Raw genomic sequence first — 21,299 nt, 5'->3', positions numbered from 1 at the left:
TTTTCAGGGGCATTTTGGTGAGATACATTTCTTTTCTACAGTATATGAACTGTGGAAAAATAACGTTGGGCATTTTGTTGTCAGTTTTGACTGTTTTCCAGAATTCAGCCATCACAACACCTTTAGAAATATTTTTATACACCTTTATATAGTTTAGAAAAACATATAATTCATAGTGTTGCAGAATGCAAACCAGGCATGCAGCTGTGATGATGAAGGTTATAGTTATTACTCTTCCACCCATTAATGGATCTCTGGCACTCACAACCTTCCAGTCACTAGCACTGAGCTAACACTGTTGTACTAAATGCAGAATAAAACATTGCATGTGCGTAATATATATAAAACAAACCTTCATTTTAAAGAATCCACTTGATATTCTCAGATTCATATTGTAAACAGAGGTGTACAGTATGTACCTATATAACAAAGCAAATTTACCAAGGTATTGGCAGTCTGAATGCTTGCAGACATCGATTACCAAATAGCTCAATGGTACATTTATATTTATACACTATATTTCAAGGGGAAATCATTACAAGAGATCATTGTAATCTCCAGTCATCAGCGATGCTCTAATTCTCTTGACAATTCATATCCCAGCCTTGAGATGGCAATCTGTTCCCTGATCATACTTCCATTCTCCTCTTAGCCTGAATGTAAACAAGCTCTGCACACTTGGGTAACTTGCGAGCACACACACTCACACACATTCCTTTTACTTGAAAGATGTGAAAGATTTATGCCGCTGTCAGTATATGATGGAATGCAGGAGTGACACATTTCAGAGCTCCTCTCCAGAGTCTACACCTTAGTTACTCTACTAAATGTGGCAAAAGTCTACATTACGCTACGTTAATATCCAGCATTCGGGTTTCTTAAAAAATGTATGTAGGCCAATAAACTCAGTGCTCTATTTCCTACTGAATATCTAGGGAACCAAGTGTCTAGCATGATACGTAACCTGCAAGCAACATTACGCAATTATTACACTTATAGAAATAAGCATTCTACAATACAGTATTATGAGAATATTTTGTGTAATGGCACATACAGTATTTTTATTATAACCCATAATATTTTATACTAACCCTAATAAATAGTTATTTTAAGATATTACGTTGTTAATTCTGCTTAATATCTCATTACTTTGTCTTTGCCCACTGCTCCGGGTGTGTGTTCACAGTGTGTGTGTTCACTGCTGTGTGTGTGCACTTTGGATGGGTCAAAATGCAGAGAACGAATTCTGAGTATGGTTCACCATACTTAGCCGTATGTCACGTCACTTTCACTTTCTTAACGCCACATTTAACAATATTTCATCTATCATGAGACTATCTAGAGTCATTTCTATTAGTTCCTTAATGGTAATTAATATTCTTTATCAACATTATCTTAAGAGTGGTCCAGAGTCTGGCATTCATGCCTCACAGCTTCTGGGACAGTGAGGTGTTCACCGTGTTTTGCCCGTGTTCATGTGGGTTTCCTCTGGGTGCCCTTGTTTTCTCCACTGTCCTGAAAGCACACAGATATCGACTGACCCTAGATGTGAATGAATAGATGAATTTGTTCTAATGTGTTCTTTGTAATAAGTTATCACTCTAAAGTGGAATATAAATTGAGCTATTAAGAGTCTACCGGGGTTGACAAGCTAAGAACCCTTAGTGAATTGAAACTTCTTCGGATCCACCGTTAATCATAGATGACTCATGATGACAATTTTGACTTTCCTAAATGAATTAAACATAATCGACTGAGATATTGAAAGACTGTGCTCATTATACTGTATCTAATCGATTTTTTTTCAGCTCTGGTATACTTAATCACAACCTCCATATATATTTTTTAAATGTCCGACCAATCAAAGGTTCCTGATATGTTTTTAATTTTCTTCACTTACATTTTCCGGCTGCAGTCTTGGGGAAGGTTTGCATTTTAAAAATGATGAAGTTATTCCAGCAGGACATTTTGTGTCTTGGGTTTAACAGATGTTTAACCTGACATTTCAGTTCCAACATCCTCTTCCAAATTGCCTGACAATCTCTTTCCAGTTTTCTTGACATATATACATTTTCAGTGCTAACTCAACCCTCAGTATTTCTTCAGACTAAGTCTGCATACCAAGAATAACTATTGAATACATTTATCTATATTTTCTAGGGTTAATGCATTTTTTTGTTTGCCATCATGATACTAAGCACTTTCATAAACTATAGGGGGTGCACTTTTAGAACTTGACTGCACCCAGTAGAAACTAGAGTACATATTTTTGAAAGATATTCTTAATTAAAGGGACCAACATTCTTTAAGAAAAATGAATAAATCCAGGTTTATAATGCAAAGTGGAGAACAGCTTCTAATATATGTTTTGTTGAGATTTAATAATAACAGGTACTAAAATGTAGTTAATAATTAGGATCAATAATTAGGATCAAATGTATTGATTAAAAATAATTATGATTACTATTTTGATTTCATCAGGCAGCCACATTATTATCTTTCTGTTATATTATTATCTTAGATTAGGCATGTACAGAATATGTTGATCTTTGTTGTGATCACCTTTTGTTCTCTCTCTCATTCTCTCTCGCTCTCTCAATCTGTGTTTGTGTGTGTGTATGTGTGTGTGTGCTAAGTGGTTGAGAGGGCACACAATCTGCAGCTTGATGCTTCACTTCCTCCCTCATTAAAGTCCAGCACTTCCCCTTAGCTATTATGTTTGCACAGTATTAAAAGGCCAGCTGTTTGTGACTCACCTACAGTAGTGTGAAAACGTAATTATCATAACACAGCAAAGAAAGAAAAAAAAAAACACTGTTTTGAAGTGCTTCCTCTAATATATATTGTTATTTGAGAAAGCTTTACAGACCTAGCTTATTTTTTCCCTGAGTTCTTAATTGGAGCACAGCTTCAGCGCTTCCCTCTTTTACTGGACTCTTTCTCCATTTCTAAATCACCTTGTCATAGTAGATACATATAAATCCGTACATTTGTGCAGATACAATTTATTCGTAATCTGTCCTTCAAGATGACATCTGCAGCTCTGTTCCTCTAAATAAAATCATCTGAACTGAATCAGTAAAGACTGCGCACATGAGCAGAGTGTTAATAATATCTTTCACATCACTGTAGCTGGAGGCAACAGGGAAGCTGGTCTGGAACAACTAGCACTTTGTCTTGAATCACCCAGGAAACCAATTTGCTTGAGATAACTGAGATATTTAAGTTATACACAAGATAAGTGCTGTTGATGAAAGCCAATTCCAGTGTTAGAACAAATTGTTTACTGCATCCTGCCATTATTTATGGACAACTGTGGTCATTGGCTTACACGTTCAGGTGTTTATTTTGAAGACACCTTTATTTGAAGCACGATTTAATTCAAGCACAGGCATAAGACGGTCATATGTGGTCTTGTGTGATTTGAAATCCACATGTGGACCATACACTAACATAAATAAAGGTACTAATCTTTACCTTTCCTTGTTGTTGAGGTTGATCCCCCAAAGGTACATTTTTGTTTTACTTAGAAAGGTGCATGTAGCTTTGCCATGAAGACCAATTACAGTTTTTGTATGTATGGTTAAAAAATATTAAGGATTAGAGGTCAGCACCCCAGAAAAAAGGAACATTAGAGATTAGTACCATTATTTCTGAATGGCATATTCTTTAAAAAAGCTGAAATAACCGAAATGCTAACTATTTCTTAATATAATTTGATGGCTTATACATATTTTTGTGTAGGAAATCAGAGCTGATGAAATAATAACCTATTTTCAAAACTTTCCAATAATCTAATTATCTTTAATTCATTCATAAGCTGTTAGAACAGAAAAAGGTAAGACGTTTAAAAGGTGTAGCAAATACTTACTACGCCATTAGTACTATGCCTGTTCTGCTTCAATGGGTGACACAATTATTAACGCTGGAAGTACCACCATCCACTTTTTTAATCATGCTGCCAAATAGGTTCCATACAGGATGGCAGTTCATTTCAAAGGTTTCCTAATAGGCAGCTAATAACAGAGTGGTGCTACTTCCTCAATTAACACTGGGTCATTCTTGAGAGCATCAACTCTATTAACGTTAGCTGACTATTACGAGGGCTTTTAAGTGTTATAACTGGGCTTGGAGGTCACATGCATGTATAGCAGTCTATACTGTAGAAGTGAACAAGCTTCCTCACAGAATGCATTTGGTTACCAGATAAGCCTTTAACGACAGCGCTGCTTAATCACATGTAAAGCAAAGATGCATATTAAAGGTTAGCTAATATTTACATGCTTTAACTGACCAACATTGATCTTTCACAGCTTCTTGCTCAGGTTGTTTTTCACCTTTTCCTTTTGGAAATATAAAATATCTTGCATCCGATAGCATGTTGCAATGAGACAAACCAGGGACAATGTAACAGCGTTAATAATTAATGTGAATCTATTCTAGCATTGACCTAATTACTGGATTCAGTCAATCCATGAATACTGTACACATTTTTTTTACATATTTCACTGCACAATAAGGATTATTTCTATGTGCAAGCAACACCAATCCAATAACTTTAATAAGATTCAGTTCATGATGTCTGATGGGGCGAAACGCATCATTTGTATTTATTTTAAACACATCCAACCTTAAAAAGGACTTGTTTGAAATAATATTTTCTCTTTCACCATGACTAAAACTATACCAAATTTAATTTGTGAATTAACATTTGTCGATATATAATATCCTTTTTGAAGAATTTTCAGTGCATTAACCTGCATCTTCTCATCACACTACAGTTTGAGTTAATATTGTGTTAGAAATGTTTTTACATTTTTCATTTTCATTTTTCATCTATTATGTTCAGCATTATGGTTAGTTTCACAATTTTGTACAAAACTGTTCTGTTAACGCTTATTAGTGTCAAATAATAGCCTATTAAGGTCAAATGTTCAGACAATTACTATGTTTAAAAGGAAAAATCTTTTAGTCATTAAGAGGATTTAATCAGGATCAAACAGACAAAGAATTTATTGTCTTTAGGCGAGATGTTTAAAAATGTCTGTGATTTATAAATGTGTTTAGAGCCTAACCCTGAACCCTGAAAGTAATCTGTTATTAATATACTGTACTAGAATATAGCAATAAACTGGAAGATATGTGACTGTTAAACATACAACGGACAAAAATTTGTCCATCCTTTATTGAAGTTATTTATCAAACTAGTCTATTCACAATGAATATTTGAAATAATTGCATTCAGTATTCAGCATTTACCTAGACTTTATTTTATTTAGAGCATTTTGCATGCATGTTGATCCCTCTGCTCTCTCCTTCTTACATGATCTGAACACTGAACCGTAAGCCAAGATTGATTAGACATTTCAATTTCACAGCTGTTATCATTTATGACAATACGTTCATATCCAAATGAGCGTTAGCACAGAAAAGACCGTTTTAGTAATTGTGAACTGGATCATTTGCTCTGTTTTTTTGCCAATAATATTTCTGTTATCTCAAGCACCTGTGTGTAATTGAGCTGTGAAAGTAAAAATGGACACTGAAGTAGAAAATGTTACCATTTTTAATGTTTTAAAGTCTGGCATTGTTCCAGAGGCAAGGGTCGATGAACACATTTATCTTCGGAGAATTCCCTGCCTTTTGAACATGAATTATGTATTAATAAATGGTAAATTAATCATTAAGGGATATGATGAATATGAGAAATTATTAAAAAATGTGCTATTAAAAAAACTTGATCAGCATAGTGATTTCTCAAGAGACTTCTGTCAGATATGAATATATCAATGTGAACACCAAAAAACATCTTTAATGGCTTCACCACACATTTAAAAATACCAAATGGCTTTAAGTTCAAAGCTACATTTGGCTTAGAAATACTAGGCTTATATCTGGCATCAAAATAAAATTTATTCCATCCATTCAAAGGATGGCATATTTCAGGATTAACACTTGACATTTATTATATGGATGATTGTCAAGCATAATCATTAATTAAGTGTAAATAAAAAAATGTATATACCTTATAAAAACTTGGCAATGGACATTTACAGAAATTTAATCAGACACGTGTACAATTACAATGTGTCTAACCATGTAAGTACATCACAAGAATTCCAGTATGCTTAACCCATGAATATGATTTTCGCAATCCTTTTATTACTATATTCCCATGTACAGAGAAAGAATTATGTACAAAAAAAATAGACAAAAGGCAGAGACAAAGACAAGTATGGATTAAAACTGGCCCTCTGTTTTCTGGCTTTTAAATAATTAGTCAGGCAGACTCATGTTCGTCTTTTTCCAAAATAAAAGCAGAATGTTAGGTCCCTTGGAATACTTTCTGACTTTGAAGGAACAATCCCCGCAGGTCTGAGCTGTGTATTTTGAAAAGGCTTTAGTTTAGATATTGTTTCTTCTGTCAATTCCACAAAGGAAGCACAGACTTCTCTCTTGCGTCTCAAGCTAGATCTCTTGCCAGGGATTTTGTTCACATGAACTGAAGTTTTGACTTTTACATCATTTTCATTCTGATCTTATGGGTTTCCTCAGTTGGACTGGTCTGCCCTTCTACTCTACGTGGCACATACTCAATTTCGATGTTTGGCTTGGCATTACCTTTCCCCCGACTCCAAAGAAAGAGGAGTACAAGACAAAACAATACCACTCCAAGGAAAGAAATAAATCCCATAGTAGTAGCAATGATAAGCGTCTTCATATCAAATGGAAATTGGACTGATCTACCAGTGTCATTGGCACCACTATCATTTGGCTGGTTGGAGATGAAAGCAAATGTCTTATTAGACTGATGGGGCCAGTTGGGTGAATAACTATGAACATGTAGATGAGCAAGTTTGGTGTCATTACCCCCTGCATTGGTCGCAATACATGTATAGGTGCCATTGTCTTGTATTTGGGCATATCGTACTTCCAGGGTGCCATCCAGAGAAACTGACAGACGTCCAACTGTTTTGGTGGTGATGAATTGCTTCCGAGGAGACTGCCACATGATCACAGGGGTTGGATCCCCATCAGCTTGGCATGCAAAACGAACTGTGGTCCCTTCATCCACAAATCTCTGAAGGGGTTTATGGTCCCGGATCTTAGATTTCTGACAAGTAAAATAATTCGAAGGGAGAATATCCGGGAAATCTTTAAACTCCTTTCCTTGCACAAACTCAGGGGACAAGCAGGATGGCTGCTGCTTGTTGAAATTGAGCCTCCAGCGGCGGCGAAAAACCCATAACAAGCGGCAGTCACATGCCAAGGGGTTGTCATATAGGGCCAGGGTCTCAAGATTACCGACTGAGTGAAAGGCAGACTCTTCTAAAGTGCTCAAGCTATTGCTTGAAATGTTGAGAACCTTAAGATAGTTTAGTCCTCTGAAAGAGTAAGGCTCAATAGTGACCAATCGACCCCCTACTAAGTCGAATACTTGCAGCCTCATCAGGTTGTGCAGTTTGTTGCCCTCCACAGTCTCTATGGGATTGAATGAAAAGTTGAGAGAGCGAAGGTAGACAAGGTGCTGGATGGCCATGTAGGGTATGGCAGTGAGGTTGCAATGTGTGATGCTCAGTGTGGTAATGTTGAGGCCATGGAGGGACTTATCGGTCAAGATTTCAAGAAAGGGCCAATTTGTTATCTCTAACAATTTCAGCCGATAGAGTCTCTTGAAAGAAAAATCTCTAATGATGTTCACATTAAAATGCCACAACTTAAGTACCAACAGGGTATGGAGATGGTTGAAGGCCTCCGTGGGCACGGAGGTCATGTTGCACCTCTCCATGGTGAGCTGCTCTAAACTACTGAGTCCATGAAAGGCTCTATGAGAGATGAAGACCAGCTCACTATCTCCCACTTCCAGTTCTTTTAGATTGTAAAGGTCCTGAAACATGTAATCCAACAAGATAACTATTTTATTCTCACTAATATCCAGTCTGGTGAGGTTACTCAAACCAGTAAATACACCTAGCTGAATGAGCTTCAGTCTGTTGTTGCGCAGTCCTAACGTCCGTAATCCAAACAGATTACTGAATGCACCTGGCTCGATGACTGAGATGACATTCTCATTAAGCTGCAGGTCCTCCAGGTGGGGATAGCTGATGAACTCCTCTGGGTTGATGGCTTTCAAGCGATTTTTGCTCAGGTCCAATAGTCTCGTCTCAATAGGGATTCCCTCTGGAAGGGCAACCAGCTTTCTGCGGTGGCACAATACAGAGCGCTCCTGGGCATTGCATTCACAGCGGGAAGGGCATCCTGTAGTGGAACCCGACAGCACAGTGCCCAGCATCAGGATAAGAATGGGCTGCCAGCATGCCACCAGGTAGCTGTGCCCACTCACCACGCCAGCCACCATTCTGCTGGTTACCTGTTGAAACACAAGCCAGAGGTACCGTGTCACACTCACTGAATGTATGAACCTACAGACAGAGCATGAAAGGCAAAAAATAAATAAATCATGCTTATACTTGACTCTCCTTACACAGATTACTGCATAAACACCACAAAAGCCATTTAATTAATGGTACCTTGGAACAAAGAAATAATGAGTATTCTCAGTTTAGTTTTATGTTATTGCAATTGTTTATTTTGGAGAATTACAGCCAGTTTTTATTCCATCAGTAGCTAAATATAAGTCAAGCAGATAAAAGTCTGTCATACCATTTAATGATTATACATTATAATAATTATATTTTAGAATGATGGATTACAGTGAATAAAGCTACAGGCTCCAGAATTCACAATAAAACACTGTTACCACTGTTTTTAAATATAATATATTCTGTAGTGCAACACTAGGAAAAAAAGACCCTGAAGATGACGGTACAGTATAGAGAAATATTGCGAGTCAGGAGTTATTAAATCCTGTGTGACTTTGACTCGCGGGTGTTTTAACTTGCAAAAGCCTTCAAGCTCTGCTTCCCAAAATTGATCACACAATCCTCTTCTTACTCCTTACAGCTCTGTGGTTTAATAAAATAAAGATAGTGCTTCAGTGCAGCTGACGTGATTTTTAATATTTAAATCAACAGAGATGCATATCTACAACATACTGTAGCAGTGAAAAGGCATCTCAGCTACTAATTTAAGCTAATATGGTTTGTCTAATGCTTATTATTCCAGCCTTATTTATCGGAAACCTGCAGTCTAAATGATAAAGACTTTGCCTATGCTTTATTTATAGATGTAGTCTATAGTATTGACATTGTCGTCCATCAGCTGCCTAAGTGCCCTGCTTTGTTACTGTTAAAGCCTAAATTTGCAGACCAGGGAAATCTATTTATAAAATGGTGAACTCAAACATAAATAAAAGGGTGAAAACAAGCACAAGATATAGCAAACTTTTTAGCAATCTCTTTATTTGTAATTACTAATACTTTTGGATCATGAAAATGCATATTAAATTCGTGTTATAAAATGATTAAGCCTGAGATGTCATAAACAAGCTCATGACAAAATATTCTGCTGTAATGTGGAGTGATGTATTTCCACCCTAAACTTGATGATTTTTACTTATCTTACTTTTGTATTATTTATCCTTTTATAGCTTTATTTAAAATTGAGAGCCTGCCATCAATCAAATTTCCCCACTTTCTGTTGTAGTACAGAGTAAAAAATTTAAACATGTTACCAATGCCCTGAAGACTTCCTGATAACTTCCTAAAAAATACTGGAAACTTCATCCATAAATGTTAACAATTAGACATTCCGTTTTTTGTTAAATAACATGCTTTTATGTTTGATCCCTTTCTGTGATCGACTTACTTGGCAGATGCTCCATGTAATCTAATAATGAATACATAAAAAAATCAGGTTACTGACATAAAATAACATATATAAATGTGTGATTGGTAAAAGCACCAGCATCATTTTGTCGGATGTGTTTCAGCAATAATGCACATAAAAGGTATTTTTTTCTTTTCCAAATAATTTCCTGTTGCATTATATATATATATATATATATATATATATATATATATATATATATATATATATACACACACACACACACACACACACACACTTACACACTTACTTATTTTTTTCTTTTCCAAATAATTTCCTGTTGTATTATATATATATAAATATACACACACACACTTACAAGATGTCTACTATACATGTCATTCTGTAATTGCTGCGATTACACATCTAAAGCTCAACCTTCTTCCTAGTTAACTTCCTGTAATTTTCTATATCTGTTTCTCTGTTCTATATGCACTCTAATATTCAACAACCCTAAACTTAGAGTCTTCAGTTGGGGTTGGGGAGGGGGTAAGGGATTAGCTGTCTGTCTTGTGCAAAGCAGAACCCACCCAGAACTTTAGCCCTAAAGACATGTTCATAGTTTGACAGACTGATGGCTAATTATAATGCTGCATCGATCATCTGTGGGCACTCAATCAACTCCGATCTGAAGATCCAATCTCAGCTCCACTTCTCTGTTACTGAACTTTCTCACACAGCTTAAACTAATTGATCAATGCATGTATAATACATGCACCTACTGTATAACTAATGACTTTTTACACAAACCCACTCCCACAAGCCCGATCATCTATAATGAGGCAGCTGTAAAAGTGGTGAAGGTTAGTCTAGACTGGTCTGTGTGTGGGTAAATGTCTCAGTAAAAGTTAACCTCAAATTAAAATTGAGCCCATATCCACCCACTGCAGCAATCAGCAATATGGCAAATTACCGAGCTATTCATCAGCACGTAGAAGGCACTTGGGTTTAAATACACACTGAAAAAACAATGAGAGACATTTGAATCCATATAAACTCACATCAATGCATCCATTCATTTAATTACGTGTGTGGTTTTAAAGAATTAAATTATGACACTTATACCACAGGCTTTTCAAAATGACAGAAATTATAACATGCATACTAAAATACCACTGCGACACTTATTATAGTCATTATAATGGTTCCAAGAAATGTTATGATTTCATTGAAACCTAATAGAAACCTGACAGAAACCTGAAAGAGCTGCACAGTGTTAATCAGCAGAGCTGAACGATTTAGATGAGCTGTGAGAATGAAGAAAAAGCAAAAAAGCCTCCATGCAGCCATCTGTTTATTGCAGCAACATGGCAGAGACACTGAAGATGACTCCATCTGCAAATGTATCCAGGTGTGTTTGAGCGCATTGGGAACTGCGCCAGCGTCAGTGTGAAATCGAATAAGTAGCTCTGAAAGCGTCTTCTGTTCATTAGTGCTCCTTAGTTAGGTTCAAAGCGCTGTTGTAGCCCACAGTACCTGACAGTCATATATCTGCTGAGTCTGATCGGCATGCATCTCACCACCCTGCAGGGACTGGCTTGGACATCGTGCATGAATTGCAGCATCGATTAAAAGACTAAAATAGCAGCTGTAGCAGTGTAGGTGTTGGGGAGGGTTGTTGAGTGGTAGGGGGGGGTGAAGGTCATGAAGTAAACGGACCCACCATAAACATGGTGTTTTAATCATGCTGTATTTACTGCTGATCTAATCCAGCTCAGAACATCCTGCCCCAAGTTCCACAAAAGTGGCAAGGATCTTTTTGATTAACCTGTTATATTGATTTATATGATCGACAGCCTAAATAACTCATAGCCTTCTCTTTTAAACTTTAATTGCATGGGGAAGCTAAAGTTTTTTTGAGGCGGAAAAAAAATGATATCTTCTGTGGAAATTCCAATATGCATTTAGTTCATTTGAATGAATTCATGAAGGCAGAGATATCAGAAGTGTGTTGTAAATTACAGTGGGTAATGACTCTTTAGTGCACTAGAAAAATTCCTTAATTAGAAGTACCCATGGATATACAAAAATCAATGTATCTGCTTTAGTTTATTGTTATGGTGACACATAATCCCTACTGAAAATAAGCACTGAAATGTGCACCTGATTTACCTCTGATAGGAAGCTAATTGCAAAAGCAGCATTTGTATTACATGGCTCCTAATTTACAAGTTGCTAAGAGGCATACATTAAGTAATAGAAATGCTGACTGAATTGAAATATATCTCTGTCTTTCTCCTACAGACATACAGCGATTACTCCTTCTGATGTGAAATGGTATATAAAATATACCCTTTTTTAAATCATCTTTAATCTCTCTCTCTCTCTCATTTTTTTCCTGATCAAACAATTGTAAAGCAAAAAAAAAAATGGATTACTGATGATTTTGCCTCAGTGGTCAACTGATGGCAATAGAAAGTCCATTACTCAACCGGATGGATTTATTATCCAATTAAAAGATTAAATCATTCCTCATGAACACTTTCATTCTGTTAAGATACAAATCCAAGTGTAATCTGGTAACCGTGAATTATTCATGAAGATTAGTAAACAACGCTTCACTCTGTTTCAGGGGCAAAACCTTTAAGACACTAAAGAAGCTCTGTACATGGAGAACTTAATAATTTACACAATCTTAGAGTTATCTGTGTTCGAAATTTTATTTTTTTTCACAAAGCACTTTTAGAGAAGTCTTCCTTTGTGTGAAATTGTACTCCTTAAGCTTGAATGACTTTGTCCATTTATCTCTCTGTATTTGAGAAAATTAAATAAGAGTATTATCCAAAACTGAGGGAGAATCTAGCTCATTGTTATTCTTGTAAATGACTGCAGACACAGCAAAAAACTTGCTTAGAGCATAGACTAAAATATAGTCATGATCTATTGAAATGACATATCTAAGTATAGGATTCCAGTTTAGACATTATGGGGGATAAAATGGAAGTGCATGCTGTTATACCAAAATAATCAACATTATCATTATCAATAATAAATAGTGCTTGATTCATCTTATGCCACAGAACTGTACTAACCATTTGTGAACAGGTTTATTTATGTGTAATGTTTTTTTACACATTCGTGTTTAAATAAATTGAAAATTACTGTATAGGATAAAAAATACAGTACGGTTTGTTGTGTATCCAAAAAACCAGAAAACACTAAAACCTCTGTCAGACAGCTTACTATATTACAAACTTTCATAGTGTTACAAACTTCATTTCCCAGAATGCATCACAAACTAAAAGTCTTTCCACCAGAAACAACAGTACAGAGCGATCTCACTCATAGTCACCCTGATTACTGATTATACACACCCGGAATCAGTCCCCATTCACCACTATATAAGCAAACACAAAACTCTCATTCATTATGCAGTATCTTCTCAGTGCTCTTATTTATCCGATGTGCCAAGCCTTTGATCTGTGTTGATGTTCATGGTTTTTTATCTGGTTTGTCGCCCTGGTTTTTATCATTTTGCTTTTGCCTTGGAAATCCTGTGTGTAAAATGCCTGACCTTTTGCTTGCCTTTGACAATGATTGTGTTAAGTGTTATTTTTTTGGATTTGTTTGCTCTCTGCCATCTTAAATCTCAAATAAAAGCTGTACCTGCAGCTGCAGTTGTGTATTAATGTAATCTATTAATATAGAAACAATTACTTATCAGAACGAGCACACAAATATAAACTGAACTATTGTCAGAATTGTGCTGGTGTAGAAAATATATCAACACCTCATTTAACCAATCAGAATTAAGAATTCTAAAATAACAGCACCGTATTACTATATTATGCATCCATCTGCTTGGTCTTGGTGCAAAATCTAAATAATGAATTATGTCAAATGCCAGGCTTTTGAAGGACAAGCATTAAATTCTTCAATAAACCAATTTATTATGCTGTGACACAAAAAAAAAAAAAAACTGAGCTGGGGCTGTATAAATTTTGGCAGCTCAGGTACTGAGGCTTCAAACACTCGTGCAAATCTCTAAAGTAAACCGAGCCTTTTATGGGCAATGATAAAAAACCTTTTTTATTTAGTTTTACATGGTACAGTGACCTAGGGAGAGTGAACATTCTGAAGCAGAACATCCTAAGATATTTTATTACACTTTAAATGGCTAATGTTTAATTGTTTAAAAAAAGCTTTTTTTCTTTTCTTTATTGTGTCTGACCATTGCAACATACTGTAGCTTAGCATCGACTTAACAGCCTTGCTTTTGTTCTCCTTGGGTGTGAACTGGTAACTTTAGTCAGAAATAGAATTCCTTTTCTAATGTATTTTCCATTGGCAATATGAGACTATAATTGCTCAAGCCTTCACAGTAGCTACAGGCAAGAAAAGGGGCATCAGTGGCTATCACAGGTTTATTTTAACACAGAATCCCTCTGAGAGAAAGCCACCACTGTTCTGTATTCTCAGATGGAATGCCCTATATTTCCGAAACACCGATCATAGATCGAGAAAAATAAATACCATACTAAGAGGTATAACAATTAAAACCCCCACACTCGTTTGGATGTGCACAACTGGCATAATCATGCGTGTCAAAAGCCAGATGACCTGTCAAGGTCAATCAACACTGACCAACCACACTGACAGGGGCTCATTAGCTTGATGTCATTGTGTGAGACTTTGCAAGCTCACACTTCAATTATCTGTTGATTGCAAGAGAGCGACAGAGAGGCAGAGAGGTTTTTCCCTCTTCTCAAGGTATCCGTCTGCACTTGTGCTCTTTCCTGGTTAATGGAGAAATAGATTTCTTTTAGATTACTGCATCTTCTCAACACTCAAGAAGTCAGGAAGTTTATAAGTGTGTTTCTTTAGAGACATGTCCTCTTCCTCTCTATTCGTCACTTTCATGGCCATCAGTCAACCCAGACTAAGAAATCAATTCCATCTCCGATACAGCGGAACCGCTTTATTTATCCCTTTACGGCAGAGAGCTTACACATCCTACGAGTGGAAATGAGTTAAGCTTACAGTGCTATTCATGTGCGACCATTTAACTGCAAATAATTTCTTGTAAATGCTCTGGATCACAAAGAAATAAATCCTACAAGCAACACAAGCTTCATTGTTATCAAGTATATAGGAGTTTGACAACATTGATTTTATCTTTGTATATTACACTGCTAAGGACCAATCTGAAGAAACCCTGTTTTCCTCATGTTGTTCAGACCAGTGTAATCCAAACCAAAAGCTTGTCTCTCACTCGCTCACTCACAATCCCTCCTAGAGATAACCTTGGGAAGGAGAAAAATATCACAGTGGTCCATTTCTTCAGCCTCCTCAGTTCCACTGCAGCTTTTATGACCTTGTCTATGAGGCCCTGCTGGACCAAGAAAGACAAATAAGCATTGGAGAAATGTGACCCACGTGCATATTCCAGTAAGGCTCCTAGAAGAAATATGACAACTTCAGATGACATAAGATAGAAATGATGGTCATATTGCTATGCATCCAATTACTGTATAAGTAATTTAGGTCAGTGTGAAGCACTATATTTTTGGTCACACTGTGCTGTGTTAGCAGTGAAGGCTCTGCTCTCATGCAGATTATATCCTACATGAATGTACAGTATACACTTACTGACAACCTTATTAGAAGCAACTGTACACCTGCACATTCATGCAATTACCCAATCAGCCAATCATGTGGCAGCAGTGCATAAAACCAATCATGTTAAATCATGCAAGCACAGTTCACAATGACTTCCATCGTAGCATGGCTATTGGTGCAAGGCAGGCTGGTTTGAGTTTTTTAGAAACTGCTGATCTCCTGGGAGTTTCACACACAACAGTCTGTAGGGTTTACACAGTGGGAAAAACAAAAAAGCATCCAGCGAGTGGCAGTTCTGACTGGTCTGAGCTGACAGGAAGGCTAAAGTGCTAAAATAAAATGCTCACTCTTTACAGCTGTGATGAGCAGAAAAGCATCATAGAACACACAGGTTTAACTAATGTCTTTAGAACCGTGAATCAAGCACTAATTTTAACAAATGCCTTAATATATAGTTACATTTTTTCATGGATGAGATAAACATTCACTAAGGTAGGTGAATTTAGTTAACTAATTGAATTAGAAACCAGTTTTTCTAATTTCACAGTCATGGTGATTGTTAATGGTGAATTTTTTTTTATCATTTTAACTACTGAATACGAACTAATGCATTAGTAAATGGTAAATGCATGGTAAATAATATTAATTAAATAATAGTAGTAAATAATATTAGCCTTCATATAAAAAAGCTATAGCAAAAAGAGTAAAATAAGGAGATTTGGTTCCTCAACTCTAAACCAAAGCCTATACTAATACCATATACACTTCCAGAATCCAATGCATACTATTATTCCAAAATATGACTTTTTTTTTTTTTTAGATTTTTTTGTAATACACAACTAGTTCAACTCAAGTACAAACTGATAAGTTATTTTAAACCTCTAATAAAATTTTTTTAGAAAAGTCCAATTATGTAGGAAGTCAGGCTATGGTTTATATCATGCCACTCTCTCTAGGGACTGAAATAATGATTAATTGCTGTTCGAAAAAGACATGACTCAGCACTGGTTTCATTCTAGAGCAGTTTAGTGCATGCTATGAGTCTCATTGAAATCTACTGTATGTGAGGACTACAGAGGATATAGAACATAATGCTAGAGTAATGGGATCTAATGGCTCCTTCTAGCCTAAAGGAAAGTATATCGTTTTCTTCATTCCGTTAACCTCATTCATAACATCTCTCTCTGTCTCTATCAGCTCTCAACACATTGCAGAGAACTAATAAAAGGAGCACACAGTAGTCAATTTTACAGACCCATAATGCCTAAATATTTACACGACCCACTTAACTGATTATAAATGGGCGCTTATCAGTGAATGGTACTGATGATAGTGTTATTCAGATTTTTGTATCCTCATGTGGCCCTCACTTTCCTTCCTTTTTTTTAGTTAGGAAGAGAAACCGATTTACTTCAAGTCATTTACTTTTAATAAAATTGTGTAGCATATTCCACCCATATTTGAAGTTTGCAAGATGCTGAATATCCAAAGCCATAGTTAGTAAACAAGAGGGAAATTATTAGACTTGCAGAAGTCTTTGAGTTTATCACAAAGTCATTATGTTAATCAGAAAGATTTATGTGGTAAGAGACATTTGAAATTGAAGTGATAAACCCTGCCCTTGTTAAGAATGGCAAGTCTAGAGACCACCATCCATTACAACATAAGCAGATGTCTTTATCTGTATTTACAACAGCAGTTCATCAGGCAGGATCAGACCAGATCAATAATCGCCTGCCCTAAGCATTCATTTTCCTCCTACCTCTCACACCACCAATTTTGTATAGGAAATCCACTCATGTCCTGAGAATAGTGATGCAGCATTCAAACAAGATGTTTTTTTTCAATAGTGTGTTTTTTGACTTCTAGTTTCATCATCCTTTTGATCTTATTTCTCGACTACTGTAATATTTAGATAAAAGCCAGAAGTGTGGAGTGCATGAAAAGCCAAAGTTCAATAAGGTGATGTAGAAATACTGACAGCACTAGAGAATGTGTTTTTTTTAGTATGAATTATGTCAGACGACTGATGTATATATTATATATGCTGCAAGGTCTACAACTGCTAGAAGCTGAAGCTTGGCTATCAAGCAAAAGTAATGTTTAATGTTTAATGCTATCATCAATTAAGAGAATAAGATGCTGCCGCTAGCACTAAATGTGATGTAGACATTTGTTTCACTACATTTGCTAGTGAATGCTTATTTGTTTTGTTGGGCTTAACATTTGAATAAGCAGGAATTTGTCAGGGATAAAGCAGAGAGCTAATAAAAACAATATGTTTTCAGAGCTCACGTAAGACCTTAGCTCTTATAATGAGGTCCATCCATTACAACTTCGAATCATCAAGCACACTGATTGCTGCATTGAAGACGTTATTGTGCTTCTCAGGCCACGGAGAAGCTGAATTTGCACCTGCTGCTGCAGATTGTCACATATCCTGTAATGCAAAAATCAAACTGCAAGCATTTCGACACAAGTCTGCAGCTAGGTAGCATGAAAATGGTTAATAAAAATCCCATAAAATGTTCCTCTTTCCTCATTAAAGCTCTTGAAATTCACTTGAAATTCACCTCTAGCAGCAGGCCTAAGCCGGTAATTACTCCAGCCTCTTTCCCTCCTTTACACACACAGGCCTCTTTGTTTTGGGTTTAATTGAAAAAAGGAAAGGAGAAATGGGAAGAGAATATAGGACGAACATAATCCCGAAAGCAATCTAACTCTTGCTACACTATTCGGAGTTCTTTATCAAGAGTTCCATTAGAAAGAAGCTTATCTCCCAAAATTAGCCACAAGATAATCACGTTCAGGCTTCCTGAATTATGCCAGCATTATTCCTCTGGCCAGCTTTCCATCTCAGGCTAATAATTTTATTACACGGTCCGATACGATCAATGATCTCTTCCTCTCATTTTACACAAAGGACCAAACACACACATTAACAACGGCTCTGGCAATATGATCAGGTCCCCCCCACCCACCCCATCCCATCCAATATGGGCCACTCTGTGATAACATATTGGTGGATCCTGAAAATTCAGATGTACTTTCTGATCCACATTTGGACTTATCAGCAAACTCCTTTAAATGAGCCAGACGGGGAGTATAAAACAGAAACGAGGACACAAGGGCCCTACCCTACCCATCTTCCATGCAGTCTCTGTTTTTTTCACCCATAAAGCTGTTTTGATTAAATATTAATAGGAGAGAGTCTGGTGAAGTGTAGTGACTCCATGACCTTCTGAAAACAAGTGTGGGAGGCTGGACTGAGTATGTTGTGTCTGAAATGCCACTCGTCCGTCTCTCATTTTTGGAGTCCTTTTTAACACTCATTTATTGTGCATGACAGAAAAGAGCCATTATGCATTATGATAGGCCCTTATTCCTGTATCAATCTACAATGAAAACAAATGCAGCCTGTCTGCTTCTGTCCCACATTGTTGTCGGTTAAGCACCAAGCACTTCTAAACATAGCAGTGAGAGATGGCACTGGAGTGTTGAGAAGACAGATAGAGAAACCATGGGAGAGAGTGAAGACTAAAGGGAGGAGTAGGGGGATGATGGGTGATTGGTGAGGATCTGAATTATAATCACTCAGAACTCTTGCTTAAAAACAAGCCTAATCAGTGAGTATCTGCTAGGAGCAAGTCCAAGAGCACGTAGAAGTCTTGTGCCTTATCTCTCATCATCTTGGACTGCTTATCAGGCTACACCATTATCATAATGCCATTACCACCATGTGAGATGAGAATTCACCCAGTTGAAGGATCTCGCTACGCATAATCGCAAAACGGCTGAAACCATCTTCAACCTATTTATCGATTTTGTCTTAATTGTATCTCGATTTGTTGTACAGATTCACGGTCCAGTGAAAATCACCTCAGTTTGTCTGCTCTAATTTCCCTTCTGAATGTAGCAGGCACACTCTTGCGGCACAGTTGCTTCATCCTCAGTGTTTTTCCTGAATACATGCTTACATGCATATTTGCATATATTACGTGGTGGTGCATGCCAATCTGCTAAGAGAAAGGCAGGAAGACATTTGGCTCTATGCTCGATGCTTGAGAAAGAGTGCCACCCAAACACTGCTTTACACAGTATGTTGCTTTATCAAGTGTCACCACATTCAGGCTGTAGAGGTAAACCTTTTAATACGCAAACCTTTTGCACACCACCACATTTCTAATTTTGGATATTTTTGAAAAGAGTAGCATGATAAAAAAGAAGCTTCATTCTGTATAAATAAGAAAGTACAGGTAGTGTCATTTGTAATAGACACAAGACTGATGACAAGGAAAAGCCATGAATCTTTAATGCACCAAATATTCATCTGTTAATTCATTTTTGGTGGGCTGCCAAGATTAAGCACTAAAGTGCATTACTGGTAGATCCTAAAACACTGCCTCATCAACAAAGTAACTGTATTTGCTTGATACAGACAGAGGAAAGGCAGGATAATAGTGAATGAAATCCTATAGGTAGCAGTGAAATGACTGTACAGCAATTAAGAGTGGGCAGAGACTTAGGAGGGTATATACAGATTTCTTGCACACACTGAATATCATTTATATTTTAATGCAGATATAAGAGCAACACTCCCATAATCAAGCATGCACTTTATTTGATTTGAAATAAGTATATGTAAAAAAAACAACAACAAAAAAAACATATTATCAGGAAGTATGGTGTATAAATATTTTCACACATTATGATTTTCTCCCTGGCAACATAATCCACATTAATCTCAAATCTAAGATACAGTACCAAATTCAGCAGCATTATTCAGCATCTTCCTTCTGGAATACGCACCCAACACACACACACACACACACACACACACACACACACACACACACACACACACACATGCACACACACGCACGCATGCACACACGCCAGCATGCACACACACACACACACACACACACACACACATATACATTTATGCTGAACATTACAGACACACTGGTTCTCCTCTTCCTTGCAAAGCCACCCTGATTCCTTTAACGTAACCAGCATACACAGTAGTGCACTTGGTGAAAAAGCACCCTTACCAGAAATGTCATGCAGAGAAGTCTAATTTTGGCAGGTCCATTCTGCTGGGGCGCTGTTTAGATCCAAACTGGGCCGGAGAGCCAGTGAGGCACTGAGGAGGCCTTTGAAGAGGAAAAAACAATTCCTGAAGGCGAGCTGAGCTTCAGTTAAACGTTCAGAAGGCAGAACGAGAGCAGCTGTGGTCCTCCAAATACACGTGATCCTGCCCCAGGTACAGGCAGCCATGTAAACAGGAGTAGACCGGCTCCCTCTGCTTCAAATACATGCTGTATCTACCGGAGCGAGAGCGAGAGTGAGGAAAAGGAAGATGGAGAGGGAGGGGTAGCTGCTGTGCAAGGTGGAGGGAGGAGCTGTGGTGCATCGAGATCGAGGCAGAGATGGAGAGAGAGGAAAAGGTGGGGGGAGTTGTTCGGGTGGAGGGAAAGATGAGGAGCGTGCTGAAGATTGCAAAGCCGAGAAATAGAAGAGACAGAGAGGAAGACAGAGAAAGAGATAGGGGGGAGTCTGCACAATGCTCAAATCAGGGCCAATGTGACTAATGAAATTCAATTCTGCCATTCGTCTGAGTGACTGCAGTAGATGATGGAAAGAGAGGGAAAGCGGGAGGGAGAGAGATGGTAGCAGGGAACACATGCATGTCATAACCATGTGGGCTAATTGAGAGATGAATGTACCTCCGTAAAGTCTGTCCTCCCTCCTCCATCACTGTGTCAGTATGGCTCGATTAATGCCGGGCTTTCATGCAGGGTGCAGCGCTCGTCAAAAGCAAGCCTAAGCTGCAGTGTGACAAACAGATGACTCAGGCAGGTAAACAGGCAGGGACAAACAACAACCAACTGAGAGAGGGAGAGGAAAAGAAAGGTGTAAGTTTGGGCTCCACTGTGACAGACAGGGCA

The 21,299-nt window shown here is 37.3% G+C and overlaps 1 protein-coding gene across 1 annotated transcript; it reads right to left on the bottom strand.

The window, feature by feature from the left end:
• Positions 1-5,306: 5,306 nt before the first annotated feature.
• Positions 5,307-20,773, bottom strand: lingo1b (leucine rich repeat and Ig domain containing 1b). Its single transcript, XM_027136897.2, has 2 exons — positions 20,403-20,773; positions 5,307-8,371 (listed from the first exon to the last, which is right to left on the bottom strand). The coding sequence occupies exons 1-2, from the start codon at positions 20,412-20,414 to the stop codon at positions 6,518-6,520; spliced, it is 1,866 nt and encodes a 621-aa protein (XP_026992698.2). The 5' UTR covers positions 20,415-20,773; the 3' UTR covers positions 5,307-6,517.
• Between the last annotated feature and the right edge of the window lie 526 nt (positions 20,774-21,299).

The sequence above is a fragment of the Tachysurus fulvidraco genome, chromosome 1, assembly GCF_022655615.1.
Source record: "Tachysurus fulvidraco isolate hzauxx_2018 chromosome 1, HZAU_PFXX_2.0, whole genome shotgun sequence".
NCBI lineage: Eukaryota > Metazoa > Chordata > Actinopteri > Siluriformes > Bagridae > Tachysurus > Tachysurus fulvidraco.
This window is presented reverse-complemented; position numbering and strand designations above follow the sequence as displayed.